At 38.7% G+C, this 24,819-nt stretch overlaps 1 protein-coding gene across 3 annotated transcripts in view; it reads right to left on the bottom strand.

Moving 5' to 3' along the window:
* Positions 1–24,819, bottom strand: part of thsd7ba (thrombospondin, type I, domain containing 7Ba) — a 919,481-nt gene that overhangs the window by 282,702 nt on the left and 611,960 nt on the right. For all 3 annotated transcript variants that reach the window (XM_087989223.1, XM_087989224.1, XM_087989222.1), the window contains 2 exons: positions 17,493–17,747; positions 9,967–10,145 (listed from right to left, as the gene is read on the bottom strand). In XM_087989223.1, the coding sequence (XP_087845349.1) occupies positions 9,967–10,145; positions 17,493–17,747 (434 nt within the window). The remainder of the gene's footprint in view (positions 1–9,966; positions 10,146–17,492; positions 17,748–24,819) is intronic.

The following is a 24,819-nucleotide window of genomic DNA, read 5'->3' as shown; positions in this document are numbered from 1 at the left end:
AGGCAATTCACTGATTACTCTAATTGCAGACTGTGTGGTTAACTTTTACTCCCCTCAGATCAAGGTGGGATGAACAATACAGTTACCCAGTTTTCAAGGCAAATGAAAATATTAAACATTAAGATGTTTAAAGGGAGGAATCAGGTCTTCATAATTTTCAACAGAGAATTTGAGTCTTTGGGGATAATCTTAGCTTGGTTTAAATGGTGACAGAAAGGATAAAGATCCAAATATGCTGCATCAAAAACAACAATGAATTTTGATGTGTCTCATGTTGGAGCCGATAAAGTGTTATTAGGCCATGACTTTCATAGGGGAGAAAGTGAGGTCTGCAGATGCTGGAGATCAGAGCTGAAAATGTGTTGCTGGAAAAGCGCAGCAGGTCAGGCAGCATCCAGGGAACAGGAGAATCGACATTTCGGGCATAAGGATTTCCTGAAGAAGGGCTTATGCCCGAAACGTCGATTCTCCTGTTCCCTGGATGCTGCCTGACCTGCATGACTTTCATAGCTCCAGCTATCTCTGAAATAGTTCTTCTAATTACATACATTTTCACTACAATTTAATTCACATATGAGAGCACATTACAACAGTGATCACACATGCCTAATGTTTAAAAAAGGATAGTGTAAAATTAACAAACTTTTCTAAGATTTAAAAAACTACATTGTAGAGAAAGGACTGGAATTTGTGCCACAGGGACTTCAATTCAGTTCAAAGGTCAGGCACAGAGGAACTTAACTGGCAGATGAGGTGAGGTGAGACTTTTGTTCCTCAGCAAAAGGAAGTCGAACCTCACAGATTTACTTCCAAATTGCAAGGGGGTGAAGAATCCCGCTGGATGGTTATAACTTGATGGGATCTTGTTGCATCTTGCTGGGTCACAATGGGCCCAGGAAGACAATTAAGGGGTGAGCTGAAAATGTGTTGCTGGAAAAGCGCAGCAGGTCAGGCAGCATCCAGGGAACAGGAGAATCGACGTTTCGGGCATAAGCCCTTCTTCAGGAAGGCCTCCTATTAAGGGGTGAGACTTGGCTGCCTGAATTGGACTTTACCTGCCATCAGTAAAGTCCCAGCAATATGACAAATTATCCACCTTAGGTCTTCACTTGACTCACCAAATTCACAGCCCCTGACCTCTCTCATTGCACACTCCCCAATTCCTGATATAATTGTGGAGTTGCTAAGGTAAGAAAACAGTCCCTAGCTTTAATGTGCCATACCACTGCCTTCAAAGTGAAAGTATATTAAAACAGTCCAAAGTGTTAGCTATCAATTTGACAACAATCAACATCAGAAAAAGGCTTAAAGTTTAAGATTTCTGCTTGCCAGTTAACAAGAAGTTGGTGTTATATAATCCCAGCAGCTTCAATAATTTAATAACTTCAAGCTGAAACAAACTATATTTTACAAATTACTTTGCTTGTAGCAGCAGGTTGACACATTATACTAATGTATTAGTATCAGCGCATCCATTATAAAGTCATTAGAGGAACAAGCCAATTCCCACTAACTAATCATAAAGCAATGCACAACATGACACTATCATCCATTTAACCCAAGGAATAACTTCTAATTTACACTCTCCATTCCCTAAAAAGTTCACATATTTCTGGCAGAAAGAACTGTAAATGCAAAAAATAAATCTTCCTCCTGTCACATTTTTTAGAACAATTTTTAACAGCTGTGGCATTCACCTACAAACATCTGCTGTAGGGATTATGACTGCAGTGGTTACTTACATGGAGGCAACAACTAAAGACAAATCACTTTTTTCTTTGAAAATGTATTCAAAGTAATTTTTAACATTATTAAGCATTTTTGAAAAATTTGTCATTACACACTCACTGACTGATTAAGGAATCTCATTTTTGATTCACAATATTTGATGTTTGGAAATTTAAAATAAATATTGAACTAGGTTTAAAAGATCAATAAGAAACATTTCCTAAGTCATAATCAAAATTGGGAAAGATTGATTTTCTTATTAACAATGATTTTTTTTTTAATTTATGCTTTCCAGTCGAGGGAATTTTACCTCAAGATCCTTCTCAGTACAATTACTCTTAGTGTTATTTTCCATTGCACTTTATTTTCAATCTATCTAATCAGAAATTATCCTTATTAAATTCCTATACCTAATTCTCATATTTTCATTTTATGTCAAGTGTGAGATCATAGCAATATATATTGACAAATCAGCTTTATTTGGACATAGTTGAAGTTTACTGTGCTAACTGGTTGATGAAAATGGATTGCAAATAAAGGTAATCTCATTCGTGCAAAGAGGTGGGATGATAGATCTATTTGTTGGTGCTGATTAGGACCATACAAAACTCAGAATGACAAACACAACTTATTTGCTAATAAGTTATTGTTGTTTATATCAAATATATATATAAAAACATTATTTATAATTGACATGACCCATTTTCTAAAAATAACTTATTTATCTTTCATGCTCTTTCAGCTTGTTGTTGTGAACTAGATTTTTGTTTGGCACCTGCATTACATGGTTAATAAAATTATATCTGGAATTTTGCACAATAATATGAAAAGAATATTTTTAAATCCGCTAAAATTTAACATTTAAATTATGTAGGCAAAACCCATCTACACTTAGTGGTCCGGTAGAGGTAGTAATGAGTCTTTTCCTTGTTCTGTGGCAGTTCTTGAGGAGATAGTATTTCCATATTACTGTCAGTCTTGAATTATGGGATTCTGACCCAATTGTAGATATATATTTCCAAATCAAGATGGCATGTAACTTTGATATAATGCTGTTCCCACAATATAGCATATACCATAGTAGAGGGCGTCATGAGCTTGAATCAGAATCCCAAAATATTATGGACATTTTTAACTTTGATGAAATCTGGTACAAAGTGGTCCTTGTGGAACTTAAACTGAGTATTGATGAGGGAAATAATGGATAATATATAAATAACTATTAGTACGAAAAAATATTCAAATAGATTATATTCAAGACACTCAGAACACATCATCTTTATAAAGCAATTTTGTAAGTTTGTATCAACTCCTGCTTTATCCAGCAGTGCTACTTTGATATGTTAATAATATATATTTACCTTTTGTTAGCATATTTGAACATAATTATCACCTGTCTTTCTAAGTTATAGAAGGCAACATTCTATTGATTATGTCTGTGAAGTACATTTACATTCATTTTGATGGTGATTGTAATGAGGTCAACCAGGTGGACCTCATAGAATATGAGTTCCCTGACTGGGGCTGTTAACCTGGTCCAATCAAGGAGCCTTGACCGACAGATGCAAACAGGAGTGTCAGAAGTTCTGTTCAGTCTGAGACCTGGCTCTGAGAGAGCTGAATGAGTGTCAAGGATTCTCCATGTGTAAATAAAGGGTAACATAGTGATAGGATACCAGCGTCTGTCGAGTTATTTGAATTTCCATATGAAGAATTATGAAGTCACATCTAAACAATTTAACCCTATTACATCAACACATTTTATAGAATTAGTTGAAACATAACAGTAGCCACTGTTAATATTATTACATTATACCTGGTATGGACATTCCTAATGAATATCAATTGTACCACTCTTGAATGCTCATACTCTATGAAGGTGTCAATTTGTCTAACAGTAACGAATGTTACATAACTGCCTAAGGGAGTTCATGAAAAGCCTCACAGCTAGAAGCAGCAAAAATGTAACTGTGATAACTTCCTAATTTTCAAATATAAATACCATATGATACATTCTCTTCTAAACAATGCAGCGGTCATTCCCTCAGTTACTTAATATTGAGATTTAATACCCATGATTTACAGGATTTAAAATATGTTTGGAGCCATTTACTGTCTCAGAATAGGCAGTGGACTGATGGCACTTACCTCAACTGAGAAGAGCAAAGATGGCATTAAATTGAGTGTTGGTCCTCAATTCAATACATTTGGTGATCTTGACCCTTACATAGTTATTTTTCTCTTTATTTAAATCATTGCAGGCAACCCATCTAGTTAAGTATGGAGGGAGAGAATGATTGCATTGTGGGAATTTGTTTGTGGCTAGCAGAGTCTAGTTAAACAGTTGGCATGAACTTTCCTATTACTCTTGGCTCTGCAGTATTTTTTTAAAAGATATATAATGTAAACTTAACTTTTAAGACAGAATTAGTTACACAACTTGTTCTCAGAAGGGATATAATCCAAAAGTGTTCAGGCCTCATTAGCAAATGCATTTTCCTTTCAGCATGATACCCCAAGCAGCTGAAAATCAGTCAAGTCTATCAATGCAAATTCAGTTTCTCAGGCATCCATCAGATGCATAACACAGCTCTGGAAAATTGTCACTGCGTCAATTTCTATTATTTCTTCAATTCAATGTGAACTAACTGAAGGTGGTCAACTCTATAATGACAGAAAGCAAGTTTTATACAGCACAATTTTAAAGGATTTTAGATGTATTTACATGTAAATTCAGCTGAGAGCCTGATATTGAACTCTCAGGCTGTGGTTAATCACAATCTGTCAGTCTCAGTCTCATCAATAAAAATATTCTATGCACCTGAGAGTATGTTTCTGAATGCTTCCAAAACAGGAACCGTAATAGTTGTGAACAAGAAGTAGATTATGAGCATCTGGCTTTCATGAAAAAAAAATGGTGATTTTAGTCACAATGATGCTAAAATAAGCTATTCTTAGTTTCATAGCTGGTATAGTGTTCTCTTGTGCTACTACCCAGTGAACCAAGACCTCAGGATTCTCTATATCCGCCAATAGTGCACATCTTATTCTTCTTCCGTTATGAGCAGTCTCTGTGATATGCTGAATTAACTAGCATGCAGCAAATGTCAACAATTAGGGACACCTTAGCTGGAATGTAATTCAGTGCTGCTCCAGATTTATCAAGGTACCAGAGTACCTTCAGTATACAATGATGTGTTTTGTAAGAATTCTTGTGAAACTAAAGCATAATAATATCAGTGTTCAGCAGAGATCCTAGGAAACCATATCAGGTCATTTAGCCATTACTTCACAAAAGATCTCATTACCTGCCTTTTTGCTACAAACTTCCTTAACTTATCAGAATGGTGATAAGTCCCTAGATAATGAACATTATAGAATATTTGAAAGTCACAACACAAAACAGGTCAGTTTTCTCTTTGAGAGAGCAGTGATGCTTAGTCCGACATCTTTGCTCTTTGATGGTAAGGCTTGAAGTTCTTCATCCCATGTATCCAAATTCTTTCTAGAATTAGTATCTAGCACATTTTCAAGTAGGTTATCAGCGCCTCTTTCTCATTAACACCAATGTCAGAATCCTCACCAGTCAGTCAGCATCCGAGGAACAGGAATGAGGTCTCATCCCTGATGAAGGACTTATGCCTGAAATGTCAATTCTCCTACTCCTTGGATGCTGCCTGACCAGCTGTGCTTTTCCAGCACCACATTCTTTGACTTTGATCTCCAGCATCTACAGTCCTCACTTTTTTCCAATGTCAAAATCCTGTCCATTTCATAACAGTGCCAGAGCCCCTTTCCCTTTCAGGTGTGCACTAATAGATGTTAAAGGTTGCTGATCATGATAATCTGAAATATTTTACAATAAAAGAAGCTGACAGGCTTTCTGAAAGGAAATAGGATGTGACTGGTCAATAGTTGATAACAGGTTGTGTGTGAAGATATTAGGCCAGTATGTTATAACGTCACAATATTGAAAATCATTCATACAAAAGATAAGACCTGACCAGCCCAAAGAATGTATTGGTCACTAATGCATTGGCATGCAAATTGAGAGCTAGTTACTGCTTTCACAAATTCCACATTGCCTCTGGTGGAGGTATCTTGCAGGTCTGTGAACTAATTATAATCTCCTGAGAGACGTGGAGCCTTTTTCCTTGTGACTTGATGTTCAGGTTGAAAAAGGAGCTGTAAATAGAAAAGTATGTGTGGCTTATGGGTAAATGCCAGTTAATGGCATTTGATTGATATATCCTCAAGAATTCCCTCTCCAAATGTTCTATTTCTTCCTCTACATTTATAATATAGGTCAGAATCTTCAAGTTTAACATAATTCATTCAATGGTGAATGCTTCAAGCTGCAAAACTATATACCCCAAGGAACAACACAAACTTCAGATGAAATAAAATGCATAAAATAATTCCTAATGACTATTTTGCAATGAAGTTATCATGGTTACAGTATTTCTTTACATCTAGAAACATTCAAAAGCAACCAGTTAATTAATACTTGATACAATATTCTATTCTTAATAGTAAGCTGCTCATAGATAGGAAGACTGAGTGTCTGCCTTGACAGCAGCATTTAAAACTTTATTGGCATTTGATGATAATATGTGATCAGGTATTACTGGGTATCGAGCTCAGTCTCAGAGGTAAATGTCTAAGGCAGTTGGCAAGAAGTGTGAATTTGGTACAATGGTACATCAATCCATTTTTTGTTTACAAACTTACATGAAAAAAGTCATTTAAAGAGGGGGTAGGTATGTTCAGCACACAGATTCCTTTCATACTTTCTTATTCATCTCCACTGCAACATGGATTTGGAGGGCATTCTTTTGCCCTCACAGCTGAAGTGACAGAAACATGAGTAAAGCTGCAACTTACATGAGAATATGATTTGGAGATGCCGATGTTGGACTGGGGTATACAAAGTTAAAAATCACACAACACCAGGTTATAGTCCAACAGGTTTAATTGGAAGAACTAGCTTTCGGAGCACTGCTCACAACCACCTAATGAAGGAGCAATGCTCCATTTAAATCTGTTGGACGAGAACCTGGTGTTGTGTGGTTTTTAACTTTGTACATTAGAATAGTCAATGTCCCCCTTCCTGTAATGTCAAACACCTTGTCTTCATATGTCATTAAATTATATATTCAAAATTGTATTTGAGCTGGCAGCTGTAAATGATTTTCATGGAAAAGGTCAATGTATTTATAGCTGTCTAGACTAGTCTATGATGAAGATGGTTGTGTTTCCTCAAAGAGACTTAAACATGCAGTTTTAATTGTTGCAAACTGGCCAGGGCACCAGAATTCTTTCATCATTGGTAAAATACACACAGTGCTGCAAGCCAAACTGGTTGTCTTCATAAGCACTAAAGATAAAGGGAAGGAGTGTTCATCCATCAAACTTGACACAAGAGGCCATCACAATCGATGATTATGCAGGAAACAGTGATGTAAGGTATCAATTACATTAACAAAAACAAAAATTGCTGAAACTCAGTAGGGCTGGTAGCATCTGTGGAGAGACAAAAGTTAATATTTCAGGTCCTGTGGCCCTTCTTCAGAACTAATTGTAGATAGAAAAATGTTAATATATAAGCTGAAGATAGGGTGGAGTGAGCAGGGGAGGAGTAAAGGATAGGGAGAGATGGAGCCCAGAGAGAGAAAACAGCATTTGGGCAGACAAAAGGGTGGATAATGGTCAGGCTGGGGATATTATTAGTTGCTATTGGAGACTGTTAACAGTCAACAATGAATTGATTGTGGTGACAACCCATGTGATGACAAGCTGTGGTATGTGGAGCTTGGGGAAGGATGTGGAAGGAGGTGTTCATTCCCTAAAATGATTGAATTGAATATTGAGTACTGAAGGCTACAGGGTCTCCAATCAGAACATTAGATGCTATTCTTCCTAGAATCATCCCTGCAGAAAACTGACAAACTGACAAAGGGAGTGGAGAGGAAAAGATGTCCTGGTGGTGGTATCCTGCTGGTGGTGGTGGGAATGGCAACTAATAATCTTTTGGATGTCGATGCTGATTGGTGGTAAGTGAGTGCCGGGTGACCCTATCGTTGTTGTGGGAGGAAAGAGAAAGAGTAAGGGCAGAAGTACAGGAGATGGTCAGACACACAGAGAGTCCTGTCAGCCATGGTGCTGCAGAATCCGTTGTTGAGGAAGATGGTGGATGTTTCAGAGGACCCCCTCGTAGAAGATGGAGAAACTGGGACAATGAAATTGCGTCTTTCCAGGATGTGGGGTGTGAGGATTTATAATCAACATAACAGTGAGAGTCAGTGGAATAGCAAAGCATATTGTTGTCTAACTTATCCCCAGAAATAGAAACAGAGATATCAAGGAAAGGGTGGGAGGAGTCAGCAATGGACAAAGTGAAGGTGAGAGTAGGATGGAAATTGGAAGCAAAATTGATTAATTTTTCCCCTTCCAGATAAGAGAGGGAAGCAGCACTAATGATGTCATTGATGTACTGAAGAAAGTTTTATGTATGAATCCCAGAATCCAGTTGTACTAATCGTATTATACTTAATAGAACAAAAATTATTAAGCTTTTTGACTTATTTTAAGTTTGTGTTGTCTCTTGTTTACTTATCTTCAAATTAAATACCGTTGGTCTTGTTTAAAACTGCAAATTAAAAAGAAGTAATGAAAGGTATTAAAGTGTTTGAAAGCCTAAAGCTAAAATGAACTCTCCAATCAAACTACAGATCAAGCCAAGTATTACTATTATTGAGTTACTGACTAATATACTTTTAACAAAGTACTAAACACATACAAGTATGTCCATACACAAGATGACAGTGATAATGATCAGTATAATTGCTAGTGGTGCCTTCATCTGGTCTTGTTACCTTGGTCTGCCTATTTATTTTTTGGATGTCCTGAATTAGGCTTGTGTTATTATTCAGGGATTTTGATCCTGTAAACAAAATAAGGGCAGTGAGCTCCTTGATGTTATTTAATCATTGAAACATGTTGTCCAAGTTTCTTTACATTGCATGAAGTAAGATAATCGATTGTTAATATGCATGTTATCTACAGTAGAACCTGAGAAATTATTTTAAAAACACTGGCAAAATCAATGGAAAACTGGATGAAGAAATTAGATATCAAAGAAGCCTAGTTCCTATTTTGACAAAATGACCCAAAATTGGTACAACATCGATAACTGTTGGCTTGTGCACAATTGTTTTAATTTTGTTTCATTTACAGAAGTAGGATAGACACAAAGACAACTTTCCTTCTTTCCTGATGGAATGCCTGCATTAAACTGAAAAGGCCAACCATATTTTTCCTCTACTTCACTGTTTTTCGCCAGGTGACAATCACTAACATGTGGCTCCTCATTTACCGTGCCTGGTGTATCTGGACACATCTGTGATTATCCTGGACACATTTATAAAATCTTCAGTGCCATTTACAAATAAGAAAAATCTGCAGTTTCATGCCTGACAAAGATGTGAAATTCAAAGAAGTGAAAATAGTTACAAGGAATCCAAAGTTCAGCTCAATATCCTTGAAGCCACTCAGCTGCTTTGCACAACCTGCGTGCCTCTTGAGTATTCAACTCACTTAGCTTCTCTCAAAACAACATATGTCTATTACCAATCTGGTCTTGCAGACTGAGATCCACTCTGTCTCAATGACAAACCCCTGTTCTGGCCAAACTTGTTTCCAAGTCTATTCTTAGCAAAATAAAATCACAGCCATTGCCTTGCTCAGTCAACTCCCCACAGCCCATATGCGTGATTAATTTTATTGGATTCAATTAAGCTGTTAGTGAAGTGACCCTCATACAAGACATAAACGTGATGGAAGGCTGTTGTATGCTAGACTGCCTTTTGGCAATATACTCCTCTACCAAAGTGCTATTTATTTTCTTTTGGTTGAATAGTCGGATGAATAGAAATAAGATGCAATGGAATTAAAAGGGTGGAGTCAAAAAGTAAGCACAAATAAATGGAACTGAACGGCTAACTAATAATGGTGCATTCAAAGCATGTGCTACCTGTGGATGGTTACACTGTTTCAGCATGGCTTTGGAAGGATCAAATGTATGTAATTACACGAAAATGTGGAAACTATTTATTCAGGAGAAAATTAGCAGTTCAAGCACATGCATTACATAAACAACAATTGGAGTACTGACCAATAATACATTAATGATCAATGCTGCACTTCGTACTTCATTGTTAGTTATTTAGTATACCTTACCTGATTCTTCACATCAAGCTTAAGGCAGGGGCGGCCACCATTGTATGATTTTTCCCGCAGCCATTTGGATCTGATCTGTATTCCACTTCCACATGATTTGCTACACGCTGACCAGTTTGACCATTCACTTAACTTACAGTCAGATGGACATGGCAAATTGCAAGTCTCTTCAATATACCCTAATTTGATTAATTAAAAGAATATAATTTAGTGTTTAATACTGTACAGCCAGGTATTCTACAAGCTTGACACACATGTTTTTAAGTAACTTACATCTCAGATTGTAATGTAGAAGCATGATTTTCTCTGACTTCCTGCTATTACAGAAATTAATATTACTAAAAAATATAATTAGAAGGCAAATTAATTTGTTTGTTCATGACTCAGATATAATTATATCAAGTGGGCCAAAGCATAAACAACATATTCTTCATTATTATTTTTACTGAATACTAATTCAACTACTCTATCGACAGGGAGTAAAATTATAGATTGTATAATTAATACATTACATTGAAAATGATCAGCTCAGTATTTAATTTTAAATGAGCATTTTATCATATTCAACTTGGTGATGAAATAGACTTTGTAAACAATGACGACAAGAAGGTTAAATGATGAGGATAGTTTGCACAAGACTGGTTTGTATATTGGAGATTTAACACAATCTAACTGAGGTGTTTAAGATGATTAAAGGGATTGATGGTATAAATAAAGAGAAGTCTCTATCCAGACCAATTTCAGCTAGGTTGCTCAAGGAAATGTCAGAAAGTACTTTTGATACAAATAGTAGTAGAAATCTAGAATTCTCTCTCCGATCAAGTTATTGAGGCTGTGGCAGCTGAAAATTTCAAAATTGGGATAGATAGATTTTTATTAGGTCAGTGCATTAAGAGATATGGACACAAGGCAGGTAGATAAAGAAAATATAAATTAGTCATGATCAAATTAAATGGTGGAAAAGACTTAGGGTTTGAATGGCTACTCCTGTTTCTAATTCCCTAAACACAGAAATAAGTTTCAATAATTTGCTGAATGATATCCACAATAACACTTCTGTTTCTCTTTTTTTTTCTGAACTGATGAAAACTTTTCACATTTTCACACAGCAGTTGTCCAATTAGCCAGCAATGGAATGATGTATGATAGAGAATGATAGGATACTGACGTAATGCCTATGAAGGAAATATGATGACTTCTCAGTTCAAGTTGGCGAGTGGCTTGCAGAGAAACATGGATTCAATGTTCTGCCCGAGATATGTCTGCTCTTAAACAAATTGCTGTTTGGTCCATCATGGTTATGTCAGCTCCATGCTGAAGCAACTCAAATCTAGCCGACTGTCCTGATTCCCCACTATTAACATGCTTTGTGGTTTTGTATGTGTTAGCCCATCCAACTTATACCAGATAGTTGGGATTTTGTGAGTGAAATGTATTGAAGTTTATTAACAATACAATCTATTTCCATGGCTATAACATCACAGACTTACATACATTCTCTGAGTTCTATGCTTGCTGATGATACTGTCCATTACATACACAGAGCTAAAGTCAGAAGTCACACAACACCAGGTTGTAGTCCAATAGGTTTATTTGAAATCACAAGCTTTCTGAGTGCTTTTGAAATTCACCTGATGAAGGAACAGTGCTTTGAAAACTTGTGATTTCAAATAAACCTGTTGGACTAAAACTTGATGTTGTGTGACTTCTGATTTGTCTACGCCAAGCCAACGAGGAGAAAGTGAGGTCTGCAGATGCTGGCGATCAGAGCTGAAAACGTGTTGCTGGAACAGCGCAGCAGGTCAGGCAGCATCCAGGGAGCAGGAGAATTGACGTTCCTGAAGAAGGGCTTATGCCCGAAACATCGATTCTCCTGTTCCCTGGATGCTGCCTGATCTGCTGCGCTGTTCCAGCAAGACATTTTCAGCTACGCCAATCCAACATCAGGACCATCACATCATATGTAGAGCTGACTGACTAAAGACACAACACTAACTTCATTGCATTAAAAATGTGCAATGGGTGTCTTGACACCAGAACATCACATAGAGTCATAGAGATGTACAGCATGGAAACAGACCCTTTGTCCAACTTGTTCATGCCAAACAGATATCCCAACCCAATCTAATCCCACCTGCCAACACCTGGCCCATATCCCTCCAAATCCTTCCTATTTGTATACCATCCAAATGCCTCTTAAATGTTGCAATTATACTAGTCTCCATCACTTCCTCTGGCAGCTCATTCCATACACGTACCACCCTCTACGTGAAAACGTTGCCCCTTAGGTCTCTTTTATATCTTTCCCCTCTCATCCTAAACCTATGCCCTCTCGTTCTGGACTCCCCCACCCCAGGGAAGAGACTTTGTCTATTTATCCGATCCATGCCTCTCATGATTTCATAAATCTCTGCAAGCTTACTAATTGGTCACCCCTCAGCCTCTGATGCTCCAGGGAAAACAGCCCCAGCCTATTCAGCCTCTCCCTATAGCTCAAATCTTCCAACCCTGGCAACATCCTTGTAAATCTTTTTTGAACGCTTTCAAGTTTCACAACATCTTTCCGATAGGAAGGAGACTAGAATTGCATGCAATATTCCAACAGTGGCCTAACCAATGTCCTGTACAGTCGCAACATGACCTCCTAACTCCTGTACTAATACTCTGACCAATAAAGTGTTGTGATGAGATGTAACTGCTTCAATAGTACAGGCTATTCTGGGTTAGAATCTATGCTATGATATAACTTGCTCCTTTATCCTATAAAATACGGGAATCATTTGGATATGTTGTCTCAACATACTCAGGTAACGTCTTGACAGACACATGACACGACAAGATCTGGTCTCTTATTCTGTTGTTACAACTTGGATGTGTAACTTCATTCTATGCTGTGCTGGTTGTCATTGCAGATGGATGTGTATCATTTGTCATAGATGTGTGGTTGTTGTCTGGTATGATATCTTCAGTAACTACATTGTCATTCTTTATTGATTTGTCACTGTTATCCAGATGATTGATAGTTTGCAGTTTTAGAATGTCAACATTTTCTCTGGAGGACTTGAGAAATGCCAGTTGGAAAATCATATGGGCTAATGATTTGGACTGGACACATCTTTTCATGAACTCATGCAACTGCATGAAAATCTCAAAGGATTAAGCTTTGTCCTAGCACAATTGGGAAACATGTATGCATTCTTGTTGCTCATACTCTTGCTTCATTTTCTCCCTTCTTTCCAACAATGCATTATACACATCAGTGATGAGTGTGTGGAAGGAAGAAATATGTCGATCTGACTCCCAAATATGAGAACTGCCACTGAGGATAAAACATTGTTTAGAGGAGGAACATGTACATTTAACATAATTATCCGAAAATATTGACAAGTCACTCTATATTGAATGATCATGGACTTTAGAGAATAAACACTGAACTCGGAGACCATTGGACTGAAGGTAGAGAGGAGAAAAGATAACATAATAAACATTCCTGCCCATGTCTTTGAAGAGTACACAAATGAACTGTGGAACATTGATAGATACAATTTGTCGGGATACACTGAACATACTTAATATCGCAGTCAGTATGTCAAAAAAAGTTGATTAAATGATATCTCTAATTTGGCATGAACAAGGGAATTTGCCTGTGACCAGTGGAATGCCACAAGGATCGGTGCTGGGTCCTCTACTTTTTGTCATTTACATAAATGATTTGGAGGCGAGTATAAGAGGTACAATTAGTAAGCTTGCAGATGACACCAAAATTGGAGGTTTAGTGGACGGCAAGAGGGTTACCTCAGATTACAACAGGATCTGGATCAGATGGGCTAATAGGCTGAGAAGTGGCAGATGGAGTTTAATTCAGATAAATGTGAGGTGCTGCATTTTGGGAAAGCAAATCTTAGCAGGACTTATACACTTAATGGAAAGGTCCTAGGGAGTATTGCTGAACAATGAGACCTTGGAGTGCAGGTTCATAGCTCCTTAAAAGTGGAATTGCAGGTAGATAGGATAGTGAAGAAGGAGTTTGGTATGCTTTCTTTTATTGATCAGAGTATTGAGTACAGGAGTTGGAAGGTTAAGTTGTGGCCTGTACAGGACATTGGTTAGGTCACTGTTGGAATATTGCGTGCAATTCTGGTCTCCTTCCTATCGGAAAGATGTTGTGAAACTTGAAAGGGTTCAGAAAAGATTTACAAGGATGTTGCCAGGGTTGGTGGAGGCTGATACAATTGCAACATTTAAGAGGCATTTGGATGGGTATATGAATAGGAAGGGTTTGGAGGGATATAGGCCAGGTGCTGGCAGGTGAGTCTGGATTGGGTTGGGATATCTGGTCGGCATGGACGGGTTTGACCGAAGGGTCTGTTTCCATGCTGTAAACCTATGCCCTCTAGTTCTGGACTCCCCGACCCCAGGGAAAAGACTTTGCCTATTTATCCTATCCATGCCCCTCATAATTTTGTAAACCTCTATAAGATCACCTCTCAGCCTCCAATGCTCCAGGGAAAACAGCCCCAGCCTGTTCAGCCTCTCCCTGTAGCTCAGATCTTTCAACCTTGGCAACATCCTTGTAAATCTTTTCTGAACTCTTTCAAGTTTCACAACATCTTTCTGATAGGTAGGAGACCAGAATTGCACGCAATATTACAACAGTGGCCTAACCAATGTCCTGTACAGCCACAACATGACCTCCCAACTCCTGACTCAATACTCTGACCAATAAAGGAAAGCATACCAACCACCTTCTTCACTATCCTATCTACCTGCGACTCCACTTTCAAGGAGCTATGAACCAGCACTCCAAGGTCTCTTTGTTCAGCAACACTCCCTAGGACCTTACCATTAGATGTATAAGTCCTGCTAAGATTTGCTTTCCCAAAATGCAGCACCTCACATTTGCGTGAAGATTTGTAGCTCGGGTGCTCGTTGTTGTGGTTCTGTTCGCCGAGCTGGAAGTTTTTGTTGCAAACGTTTCGTCCCCTGGCTAGGCGACATCATCAGTGCTTGGGAGCCTCCTGCGAAGCGCTTCTTTGATGGTTCCTCCGGTGTTTATAGTGGTCTGTCCCTGCCGCTTCCGGTTGTCAATTTCAGCTGTCCACTGTAGTGGTTGGTATATTGGGTCCAGGTCGATGTGTTTGTTGATGGAGTTTGTGGATGAATGCCATGCCTCTAGGAATTCCCTGGCTGTTCTCTGTCTGGCTTGCCCTATGATAGTAGTGTTGTCCCAGTCGAATGGTAGTAGTGTTGTCCCACTGATGATGTCGCCTAGCCAGGGGACGAAACGTTTGCAACAAAAACTTCCAGCTCGGCGAACAGAACCACAACACCTCACATTTATCTGAATTAAACTCCATCTGCCACTTCTCAGCCCATTGGCCCATCTGGTCAAGATCCTGTTGTAATCTGAGGTAACCCTCTTCGCTGTCCACTACACGTCTAATTTTGGTGTCATCTGCAAACTTACTAACTATACCTCTTATGCTAGCATCCAAATCATTTATGTAAATGACAAAAAGTAAAGGGCCCAGCACCGATCCTTGTGGCACTCCACTGGTCACAGGCCTCTAGTCTGAAAAACAACCCTCCACCACTACCCTCTGTCTTCTACCTTTGAGTCAATTCTGTATCCAAATGGCTAGTATTCCATGAGATCTAACCTTGCTAATCAGTCTCCCATGGGGAACCTTGTCGAACACCTTACTGAAGTCCATATAGATCACATCTACTGCTCTGCCCTCATCAATCTTCTTTGTTACTTCATCAAAAAACTCAATCAAGTTTGTGAGATATGATTTCCCACGCACAAAGCCATGTTGACTATCCTGAATCAGTCCTTGCCTATCCAAATACATGTACATCCTGTCCCTCAGGATTCCCTGCAACAACTTGCCCACCACCGAGGTCAGGTTCCCTGGCCTGTCCTTACCACCCTTCTTAAACAGTGGCACAACTTTTGCCAACCTCCAGTCTTCCGGCACCTCACCTGTGACTATCGATGATACAAATATCTCAGCAAGAGGCCCAGCAATCACTTCTCTAGCTTCCCACAGAGTTCTTGGGTCCACCTGATCGGGTCCTGGTGATTTATCCCCTTTATTCATTTGAAGACATCCAGCACTTCCTCCTCTGTAATCTGGACATTTTGCAAGATGTCACCATCTATTTCCCCACAGTCTATATCTTCCATGTGCTTTTCCACAGAAAATATTGATGCAAATTATTTGTTTAGTATCTCTCCAGTCACCTGTGGCTCCACACAAAGGCCGCCTTGCTGATCTTTGAGGGGCCCTATTCTCTCCCTAATTATCCTTTTGTCCTTAATATATTTGTAAAACCCCTTTGGATTCTCCTTAATTCTATTTGCCAAAGCTATCTCATGTCCCTGTTTTGCCCTCCTGATTTCCCTCTTAAGTATACTCCTACTTTCTTTATACTCTTCTAAGGATTCACTCAATCTATCCTGTCTGTACCTGACATATGCTTCCTTCTTTTTCTTAACCAAACCTTCAATTTCTTTAGTCATCTAGCATTCCCTATAGTTACCAGCCTTCCCTTTCACCCTGACAGGAATATACTTTCTCTGACTTATTGGATATATTCAAAACACTCTTTGACAATGACCTTCATTGGAGTTGGTCATCATCTAACACAATTTGCTGAATCTGCTCATTTGTTTTACTGTGACCAAAATGTATGAAATCGATGTCAAGACTATCTTTCAGTTTAGATTCGATAATGTCCACCCATATCTTTCAAGAATATCTTGTCGTAGAATTTGAAAGTTAACTAAGAGCATTGGAGTTGGCCAGTGGGATCCTTGATTTTATTGCACTTCTAAATCATACCCTGGAATAATCACACATTGATGTTGTAGTCATGGGGGTGTAGAGGTTTTCAACAGACCATTTCTAACAGTTTGCAATCGATAGGGACAATGAAGTTCCTCCTGAACAGATACATGTGCAACTGTTGTATCTGAAAACTAAAAAACTAGGTTGAGTTTTGCAATGTTGGAATAGTTAGCCTGAATTGACAAAAGAACCTTAGAACTAAATGAATTATGCTTATCATTCTGTAGTTAACTTGTTCCAAGGCCTTTTTGGGATGCACCTTCTGTCAGGATTAGAATATCAAAGTTAACACTTACTGGATGGTAGAATGTTGAGAAATTGAAAAACATGCTTGTGATCTTTCTGCTATATGTATAGTGTGTTCTTGTGGAGAGGATGTCAAAGAAGTGTTTGTCGTTACATCATGTCCCTATCCTTAACCTGCGGAGTTTCTCCAGCACTTTCTGTTTGTTTTTCTGGAAATACTTGCTATTGATACTCTGTTGCAGGAGAGGAAAAGAAATGTTTGTTTCTTTTGCCCTCAAAGCCTTTTCCTTGATGCACAGAGCAATTAAATTTTACATTGCAAAATAAAGTAAATAAATTGCAATATTTCTCAAATTATTACTTGCAGAAATAAAATAATGCCACACCACTGAAATTTTAATCAGATTTATAACAACTGTGACATACCAGAATTGCTACAAAGCCAAGGGTTCACCAACTTCTTATCTTGGTCATAGCAGGCTATGGCTCGATAATGCACACCCTTCCCACAGTCTTTGACATCTCCTTGTACCTTCATGCCAAGTTGCAGTGTCACCTTGTTTTCAGGAAGAATGCAATCTGACCAATTCCCTTGTGGCTGGCTGAAATATTTGTCACATGGACAAGACCTGGTCTCAACTAGTGACTCCTTGAGGCACTTCTCTTTCTTCTTGTTTTTTCCTAATTGAACAGAAGAAAAAAATTACATTCCACAATTCTTCATTTTCCTCATGTTATATGAAAGGTGTTTGGAACGATTTGTGCAAAATATTTAAACAATTCTTTTTTATTCTGTCCTTAACTCTCATCAAAATCAATCATCAATTCTGCAGGTGGGAGGGGTAACCTCAAACATGTGTGGAAATTCAAAACTGATAAATGACCTTTTGTTTGCCTCTTACATTATTTGACAGTTTATTTTCCTTTAATCTCAGTATAGACCATTAACTTCTAGGTGACATTCAAACTCAGTTATTAATTGAAAGACTTATAACACAATGTTTGGCATTTTAAACAAAACACTTTTACTGCACAAGAGTTGAACAAAGCAAATTTATCGTGACCTAACAACTTGGGGAGGATTTTCCACTCTGAGGTGGAAAGAACAATTGCATGCGCAATGAGTGAATCAAACAAGTGTCAAAAAATCTGATTCCCCTCATTGAAATAAACATTCACAAGATTGCAAGATCATATGGACACCAACTTATGGTGAGAAATCAAAATACCAGAATTTGCATCCCATTAATTACCCAAATTATTGGAATTAATTTTGCTTTCCCAATTAATTTCTGTTCAAATGAGATACTTAGTGTTTCAGAAATTCAATTGCATCAGCCAAACAAGCACTTGGAGACTTTGGTCCTTTGTTACTAGTTTGGATGAGTACTCGATTTTCCACCAATACTTTGTAATGTTCCTTCTCTTCACTTTTGCTTAAACTTCCACAACTGCATGTTGACTAAGACGGGACGTATCCCTGGACCATCACTCCACATAACTGGACAATCTTATTGCATCACTATCAGCTTCACAGGTTGCACTTCCATGCACAGAAACAGAAATATGGGACAGGGGCCAGCAGTTTTTGTTTCACAGGTGACTCTTTAGCTCAAAAGGAAGCATAGACGCTGGTACCTGTAGAGAATGAGAAAGGTAACTTGCTGGGTGACACAGTGCTATGTCAGAGGCAGTGCATGTCCCAAAAGTCCATGTGACAAACATAGTGTATGTGCTTGGAAAGCACAGCAATGTGTGAATGGAAAGATTAAGACATACTTAATGGCTGGAGGGTACACTCCAGTGAATCAGAGGATAGTGTCACAGTCAGTCCAGAAGCTGGGAGATTTCTAGTCCAGGGTGGAGGGGATTTGGCAACAGTTAGTCAAGCAGTTGGCCCACCACAAGCCTGGAAATCCATGCAACTGTAGATCAAGGATCAGAATTCTGTCATTTGGTATGTCAAATAAAATAGCCTGGGTCTTGCCTTATTGCTCAGTTTGAAGGTAGCACTACAAGTCGGTAAAGACCTGCTGTAAAGTCTGTCCATAGAATGGGCCTAAGTCAGATATCAAGGCTGGAGCTGCTTTAGGCTGGGAATTTATCTTTTTTCTACTTAGAGGACATGAGAATTGTCAGTCACAGGAGGAAACTGTAGATATTAGTGTTGGAACTAGTTAATATGTGAGAGGACTGAAAGGTCTCAAAGAGAGTGCCAAGATGAATCATGGTCTTTCAGACTTCATTATGGGGAGAATGCAGCACAGCAAGAGCGGCCACCTCAATAATCATAGGCTCTGGGGACAAAAAGAGTACATCAATGGTCATGTGAAGTGGCTCAACCAAATTGGAAGGAATGATTCTCAAGCTAAAAGTTATAAAAGCTAAATCACATATGGCATATTTATTTCAGACTTTCTGAAAACTGTTGAGGTCAGCCAGAAAAAGAGAAGGGAGCGACCTAATGCTACATACATAGTTTTTAAAATGACATTTGATAAATTGACAAAGTATAAAAGATTGGTTCACAAAAAGAAAAAAGGAAGTAAGGGATAAACCAGATATTTTCATATTGGCAATCTGAATGTATTGGTGTGCCATAGGATCAGTACTGGACCTCAGATATTTGTAATCTATATGATGAAGGGACTGAGATTAGGTGGGAATGTAAACTGTAAGGCGGACATGAAGAGGCTGCAAAAGGACATAGAGATTAAATGAGCAGGCAAAAAGTTGACAGGTGGACGATAACGTATGGAATTGTGCAGATATTCGTTATGGTAGTAAAAATAGCAAAACTGAATGTGTTTTAAAAGGCATGAAACTTCTAAATGCAATGTTCAGACACACTTTAATATGATCAATTAACATGCAGGTACAGCAAGCAATTACAAAGGCAAATTGCATTTGGCCTTTACTGCAAGGTTGTTAAACAGGTACTTCCTATTTCCAACTTTATGCTGCTTGTCACTAATCTTTCAATCTGATTTGCTAAGGAAATGCAGAGTTGCTTGGCTTAATTATACAGGAAGAAGATCTCCCATGAAAGGTACAAAGCTTTTTGGCTGATTGACTGACAGCAATGTGTAATGTAAAAACCCATGGAAAATTTATGGGCAAATGCACATCATTGCTCAGACCTCGATCAAGCCCATGATGAATTCCTGTCACCTCTTTCTAATGTGTAACAGGATTAGTTATGACATGACATTAGACTATTACTACATTGTGTACGATATGGGATGACTAGTCTAACTTTATAGTCTTGTTCAATTCCAAAGCTCAAATTGCTTATTTTTAAACAACTATATAATTCATTTTTACAAACATTTTTGGGCTTAGCTTGAGTAGCTGATTTTTTTTGGAAATAATTCTGTGTTTTACACATAATACTATTAAATAATTTGACTCCCCTTTCAGTCTTGCTGTGAGCATTTATTTTCTTACCCACTCATTATGTTTTATTAAATAATGGAAATAAAATAATTCAAATCATAACATCTTGTCCAAGTGGCTCCTCAACCTTCTCAGCTCCAATACAGCAATAAACTCTCAAGCCTGACTGTCATCCAAAGAACATGATATGAATTTATACTGCACGTTTCATTACTTTTGCTTATTATGTATTATGAGATGCAAGTAATCCTACAAAAATGGCAAAACCGGTGTCTTTTACTAATTCAATATTATCTCATAGATTCTATTGTCTATGACACTGCTTACAAAAACAACGAACCACACACAGAGTGTCTAAACATTACAATTCCTATACTTGTCCACTCTGAGTAAATCTTTATCAGATGAGCTTTTCTCTTTCTTCTTTCTCTCAATACATATTTCTTTGACTTAAAATAGAGTGATTCATTTTTCTTTAATTTTGAGCTGTATTTGTCCAACCTGCTATCTATCTCTCTCCTGCTACCCAATTTATGTTCTTCCGCACTCTTTCGTAGTCCTCACCATTGGAATAATTTGCTTTTGAATTTGTTTTAGCTGTACACTCAAGTTGTTTCTAAAATATACCCAGTATTCTGACTTCAATCAGCCATTTACTCACCCAACTCTATTTATTGAATAACCTCTGCATAAAGAAATAATTCCAAACATTGCAACTTGCAACTCACAGTCTGAAACATGATTGCTGTTTGAATCACTATGATACAGGAAGGCCATCCACACTCCAGATACCATGAAAAAGGTGGTAAATAAGGCAGACCAAAGTTACCTGCCTGGACAGTTACCTCCCTGGAAAACCAAAGATGGAATCCAGTGGTTATGGTGGTGTGTCTGAGGCTGGCTGGAGAGTCTGTGGCAAGTATTCCTTGTTCATTCTGGGTTCCCCAATGTTGCTATTGTCATTCAATCACTTACTTGGTCAGAGATAAGCTCTGGTCATGACCTGGGAGCACTTTCCTGCATCTGACAGCTGCAGGTTAATCAAAGGTCAGAAATTCTCTAGAGCTGGGAGTGCCACTTGAAGTAGACGCAGTTGCTGGTACTGCAGTTAGCTGAATTATGGTAGGACAGCCCTGTGGCAGTCATTGAGTGTTGTGGCCATCAAAGTAGAGAAGGTGCTGGAAAGCCTACCAAGGATCTGCTGGCAGCAATGACTGCCACAGGGCTGTCCCACCATAACTCCTGTATGCCCTTTAAACTGACAATTTCACTACCTTGGCAATCTCTGACTGGCGCCAGTAAGCCTATCTCACCTACCTTTTCCCCAGTAATGGTCTGGTACTTCAGCCAGCTGCAGTACCAGCAGCTACATCTACTTCAAGTGGCACTGCCGGCCCTAGAGAATTGCTGACCTTTGATTAACCTGCAGCTGTCAGACGCAGGAGCCAGAAGATCTTTGGTAGGCTTCCCAGCACCTTCTCTACAGTGATGGCCACAACATTCACTTCTGCCACCCCAACTCTCTTAAAGTTCTGGATGCTGCTAGGGTCTTCCACTGTGAAACTGATGCAAAGTACCTATTCAGATGCTTCACCATTTCTTTGTTCCGCAGTTTCATTTCCAAGATGGCGGCAGTAGCAGCACAGCAATCATGTTCCTGCCCAGAGTTCACCTGCTCCATCTACTTTTACTTTATTTCTTCTTTCACACCTTTTTTCTTACTTCAATCTATTTACATTTTGTGGAGAGATTGTCAGATTCAAGGTGTCCAGCACACCTGAGGCAAAGTTACTTGCCGGCGGTGGTGTGTAGCAAGTGGAGATCCAGCCCAGCATGGGGGAGAGCAAGAGAGTGAGCCCATTGCGATGAAGTGCAGGAGACAGTGAGAGACCATGGAGAAGAGGGAGAGAGTGAGTCCAATGCATAGGAGAGCAAGCCCAAGGCCTCCCAACGTCTGTGGTGGCTTTAAGCATGGAGGAGATTGAGCCCTTGTGGGGAGTGCAAGATCACCATGGCTCAGCACTTAAAAGTTCAATATGACAAGGTCTTCTTAAGTTCATTTCTTTATTTTTCAATTTTATACTAAGAAGGATTTTTATGTTGAATTTTTAACTTTATTTCCTAATCTTTCTACTTTGTACCTAAGATTTTGTACCAGTTGGCACCAGGAATGGTGACAGTGTACACTTTTCACTGTAGTTCTGTACCCCTGTTCTTGAGTACCCATGACAATAAAATTTGATTCAGATTCAGATTCATTTTCCACTGGACCAATGTCCACTTTTGTCTCTCTCTTACATTTTATATACCTAAAAAATCTCCACAATCCTTCCTATTACTAGCTAGCTTACTCTCATATTTCATTGTCTCTAGCCTAATTGCTTTTTTTAGTTATCTTCTGCTGGCATTTAGAGGCTTCTAAATACCTGGCTTCCCACCCACCTTCACCACATTTACACTTCCTAATTTGCATTTATGCTGTCCCTGACTTCCCTCGTCAGTTGCCTTGTCTGCCCCTTCTTCTTCCTTGGGATAAATTTCTGCTATGCCTCCCGAATTACCCTCAGAAACTCCTGTCATTGGTGCTCCACAGTCTTCCTTGCTAGGCTTCCATTCTAATCAACTCTGACCAGGTCCTCCCTCACATCTTCGTAGTTACCTTTACTCAATCATAATACCATTCCATCTGATTCCAGCTTAACCCTTTCAAATTCCACAGTGAATACTATCATATTATGGCCACTGCACCCTTTCACTTGCCAATCAAATCTGCCTCAGTAAACATCACCAAATCCAGAATAATTGTTCTCTCGTGGGCTCTACCACACACTGCTCCAAAACCCATCTTGTAGACATTCCATGAATTTGTTTTCCTTGAAATCCACTACCAACCTGATTTACCCAGTCTACTTGCAAGTCCCCATGATTATTATAATAGTGTTTTTCTTACGTACCTTTCCTATCTCCTGATTTATTTTCTTCACCATATCCTGACTACTTCTAGGAGGCCTGTACATGCCTTTTGATTCTATTGCACTTCTTCATGTTGATTTAATTTCATTTCTTATTAACAAGGCAACCCGTCCCCTCTGCCCATCTGCCTGTTCTTTCCTAAGGATACATATTCTTGGATACTTATTTTCAGCCCTGATCCCCTTGCGCCTACATCTCTGTGATACCTACAACATCATACCTGCCAATTTCAATTTGTACTACAAGCTCAGTTACTTATCTGTGCATTTAAACACAACACCCTCAGTCCTGCATTGGCTGCCTCCCTTCCCATAACTGTTCCCTTATCTGCTATGCCTGAAGTTCAGTTCCTAAGCCTTTCCATACTGTCCTCCATATAATTCATTCTGAAAACTGTAATAACCCTTGATGAGCCCTCTCCATCCACAGCCATAAACTTTTTCCACAGTTTTTCAAGCAACTGAATACCAGTTCCTCCCCCCACCTCTTCCCCCGCCTCTCCTCCCTGCACTACCAACTTTTTATTTAAAGCCCTCTCCAGAACCCTAGTTATTCAATTTGTCATTATTCTTGCCCCAGCATGATTCAGGTACATGCATCCCATCAGAACTGCTCAGACTGGAAAACATTAAGGTGCTTAATATGTGAGATAACATGACATGTTACCTTACAGAATACTATATAGTGAGTAACACTATAAAGAGGTAATTGCAGAATCATAAATTGATTTGTTTGCCTCGGCCATAGGAAAAGTTTTTCACTGTTAATGATGCTAATGTAGGAGATTTATTACCAAATAAAACAATATCTGTACAGACTCAATCTAAAAGATTATTTTAGAGAGGGAGAAGATTAAGGTCATGATGGACAATGAAATTCTCAAACTGAGTCATAGAATATGAAGCTCACAGGACATGATCGTGCCAGAAACAGATGGCTCACAGTGATTCTGTATTATTACAAAGACAACATGTGATGAAAATTGATTCATGTCCAATTGCAAGACTGGAAGACGTCATTGAATATATTAGACATATGATTTTTCACAAAAACTAACTTTCTAAACAGAAATTGACAGATCTTGTTGGCAGCTAGAAACAGGTAGAGACTAGGGGAAACCTATAGCTTGGAAATCATTTGCTTTCAGTTCACAGATATCCTAGTTGGGATTAGATGAAAAAAAGTGAGGTTCCTCCAAAAAGAGGCAATAATTCAGAACAGTTAGGGTGTGTGCTGCCTCAGGGTAAAGATTTACTTTGAAATTTCCAGACCAGAAGTGTTTGGTTAGAACCCTTATGTGTTATTCAAAACTGAGAAAATCTAAGCTTGGTTGTGTCAAATGTAAAGAAAGACATTGTCACTTCAAACTGTCATGATCAGGAAT

This window comes from Chiloscyllium plagiosum, unplaced genomic scaffold, assembly GCF_037043375.1.
Source record: "Chiloscyllium plagiosum isolate Xiang-an unplaced genomic scaffold, Cpla_swu_hap1 HiC_scaffold_7, whole genome shotgun sequence".
Classification (NCBI taxonomy): Eukaryota; Metazoa; Chordata; class Chondrichthyes; order Orectolobiformes; family Hemiscylliidae; genus Chiloscyllium; species Chiloscyllium plagiosum.
This window is presented reverse-complemented; position numbering and strand designations above follow the sequence as displayed.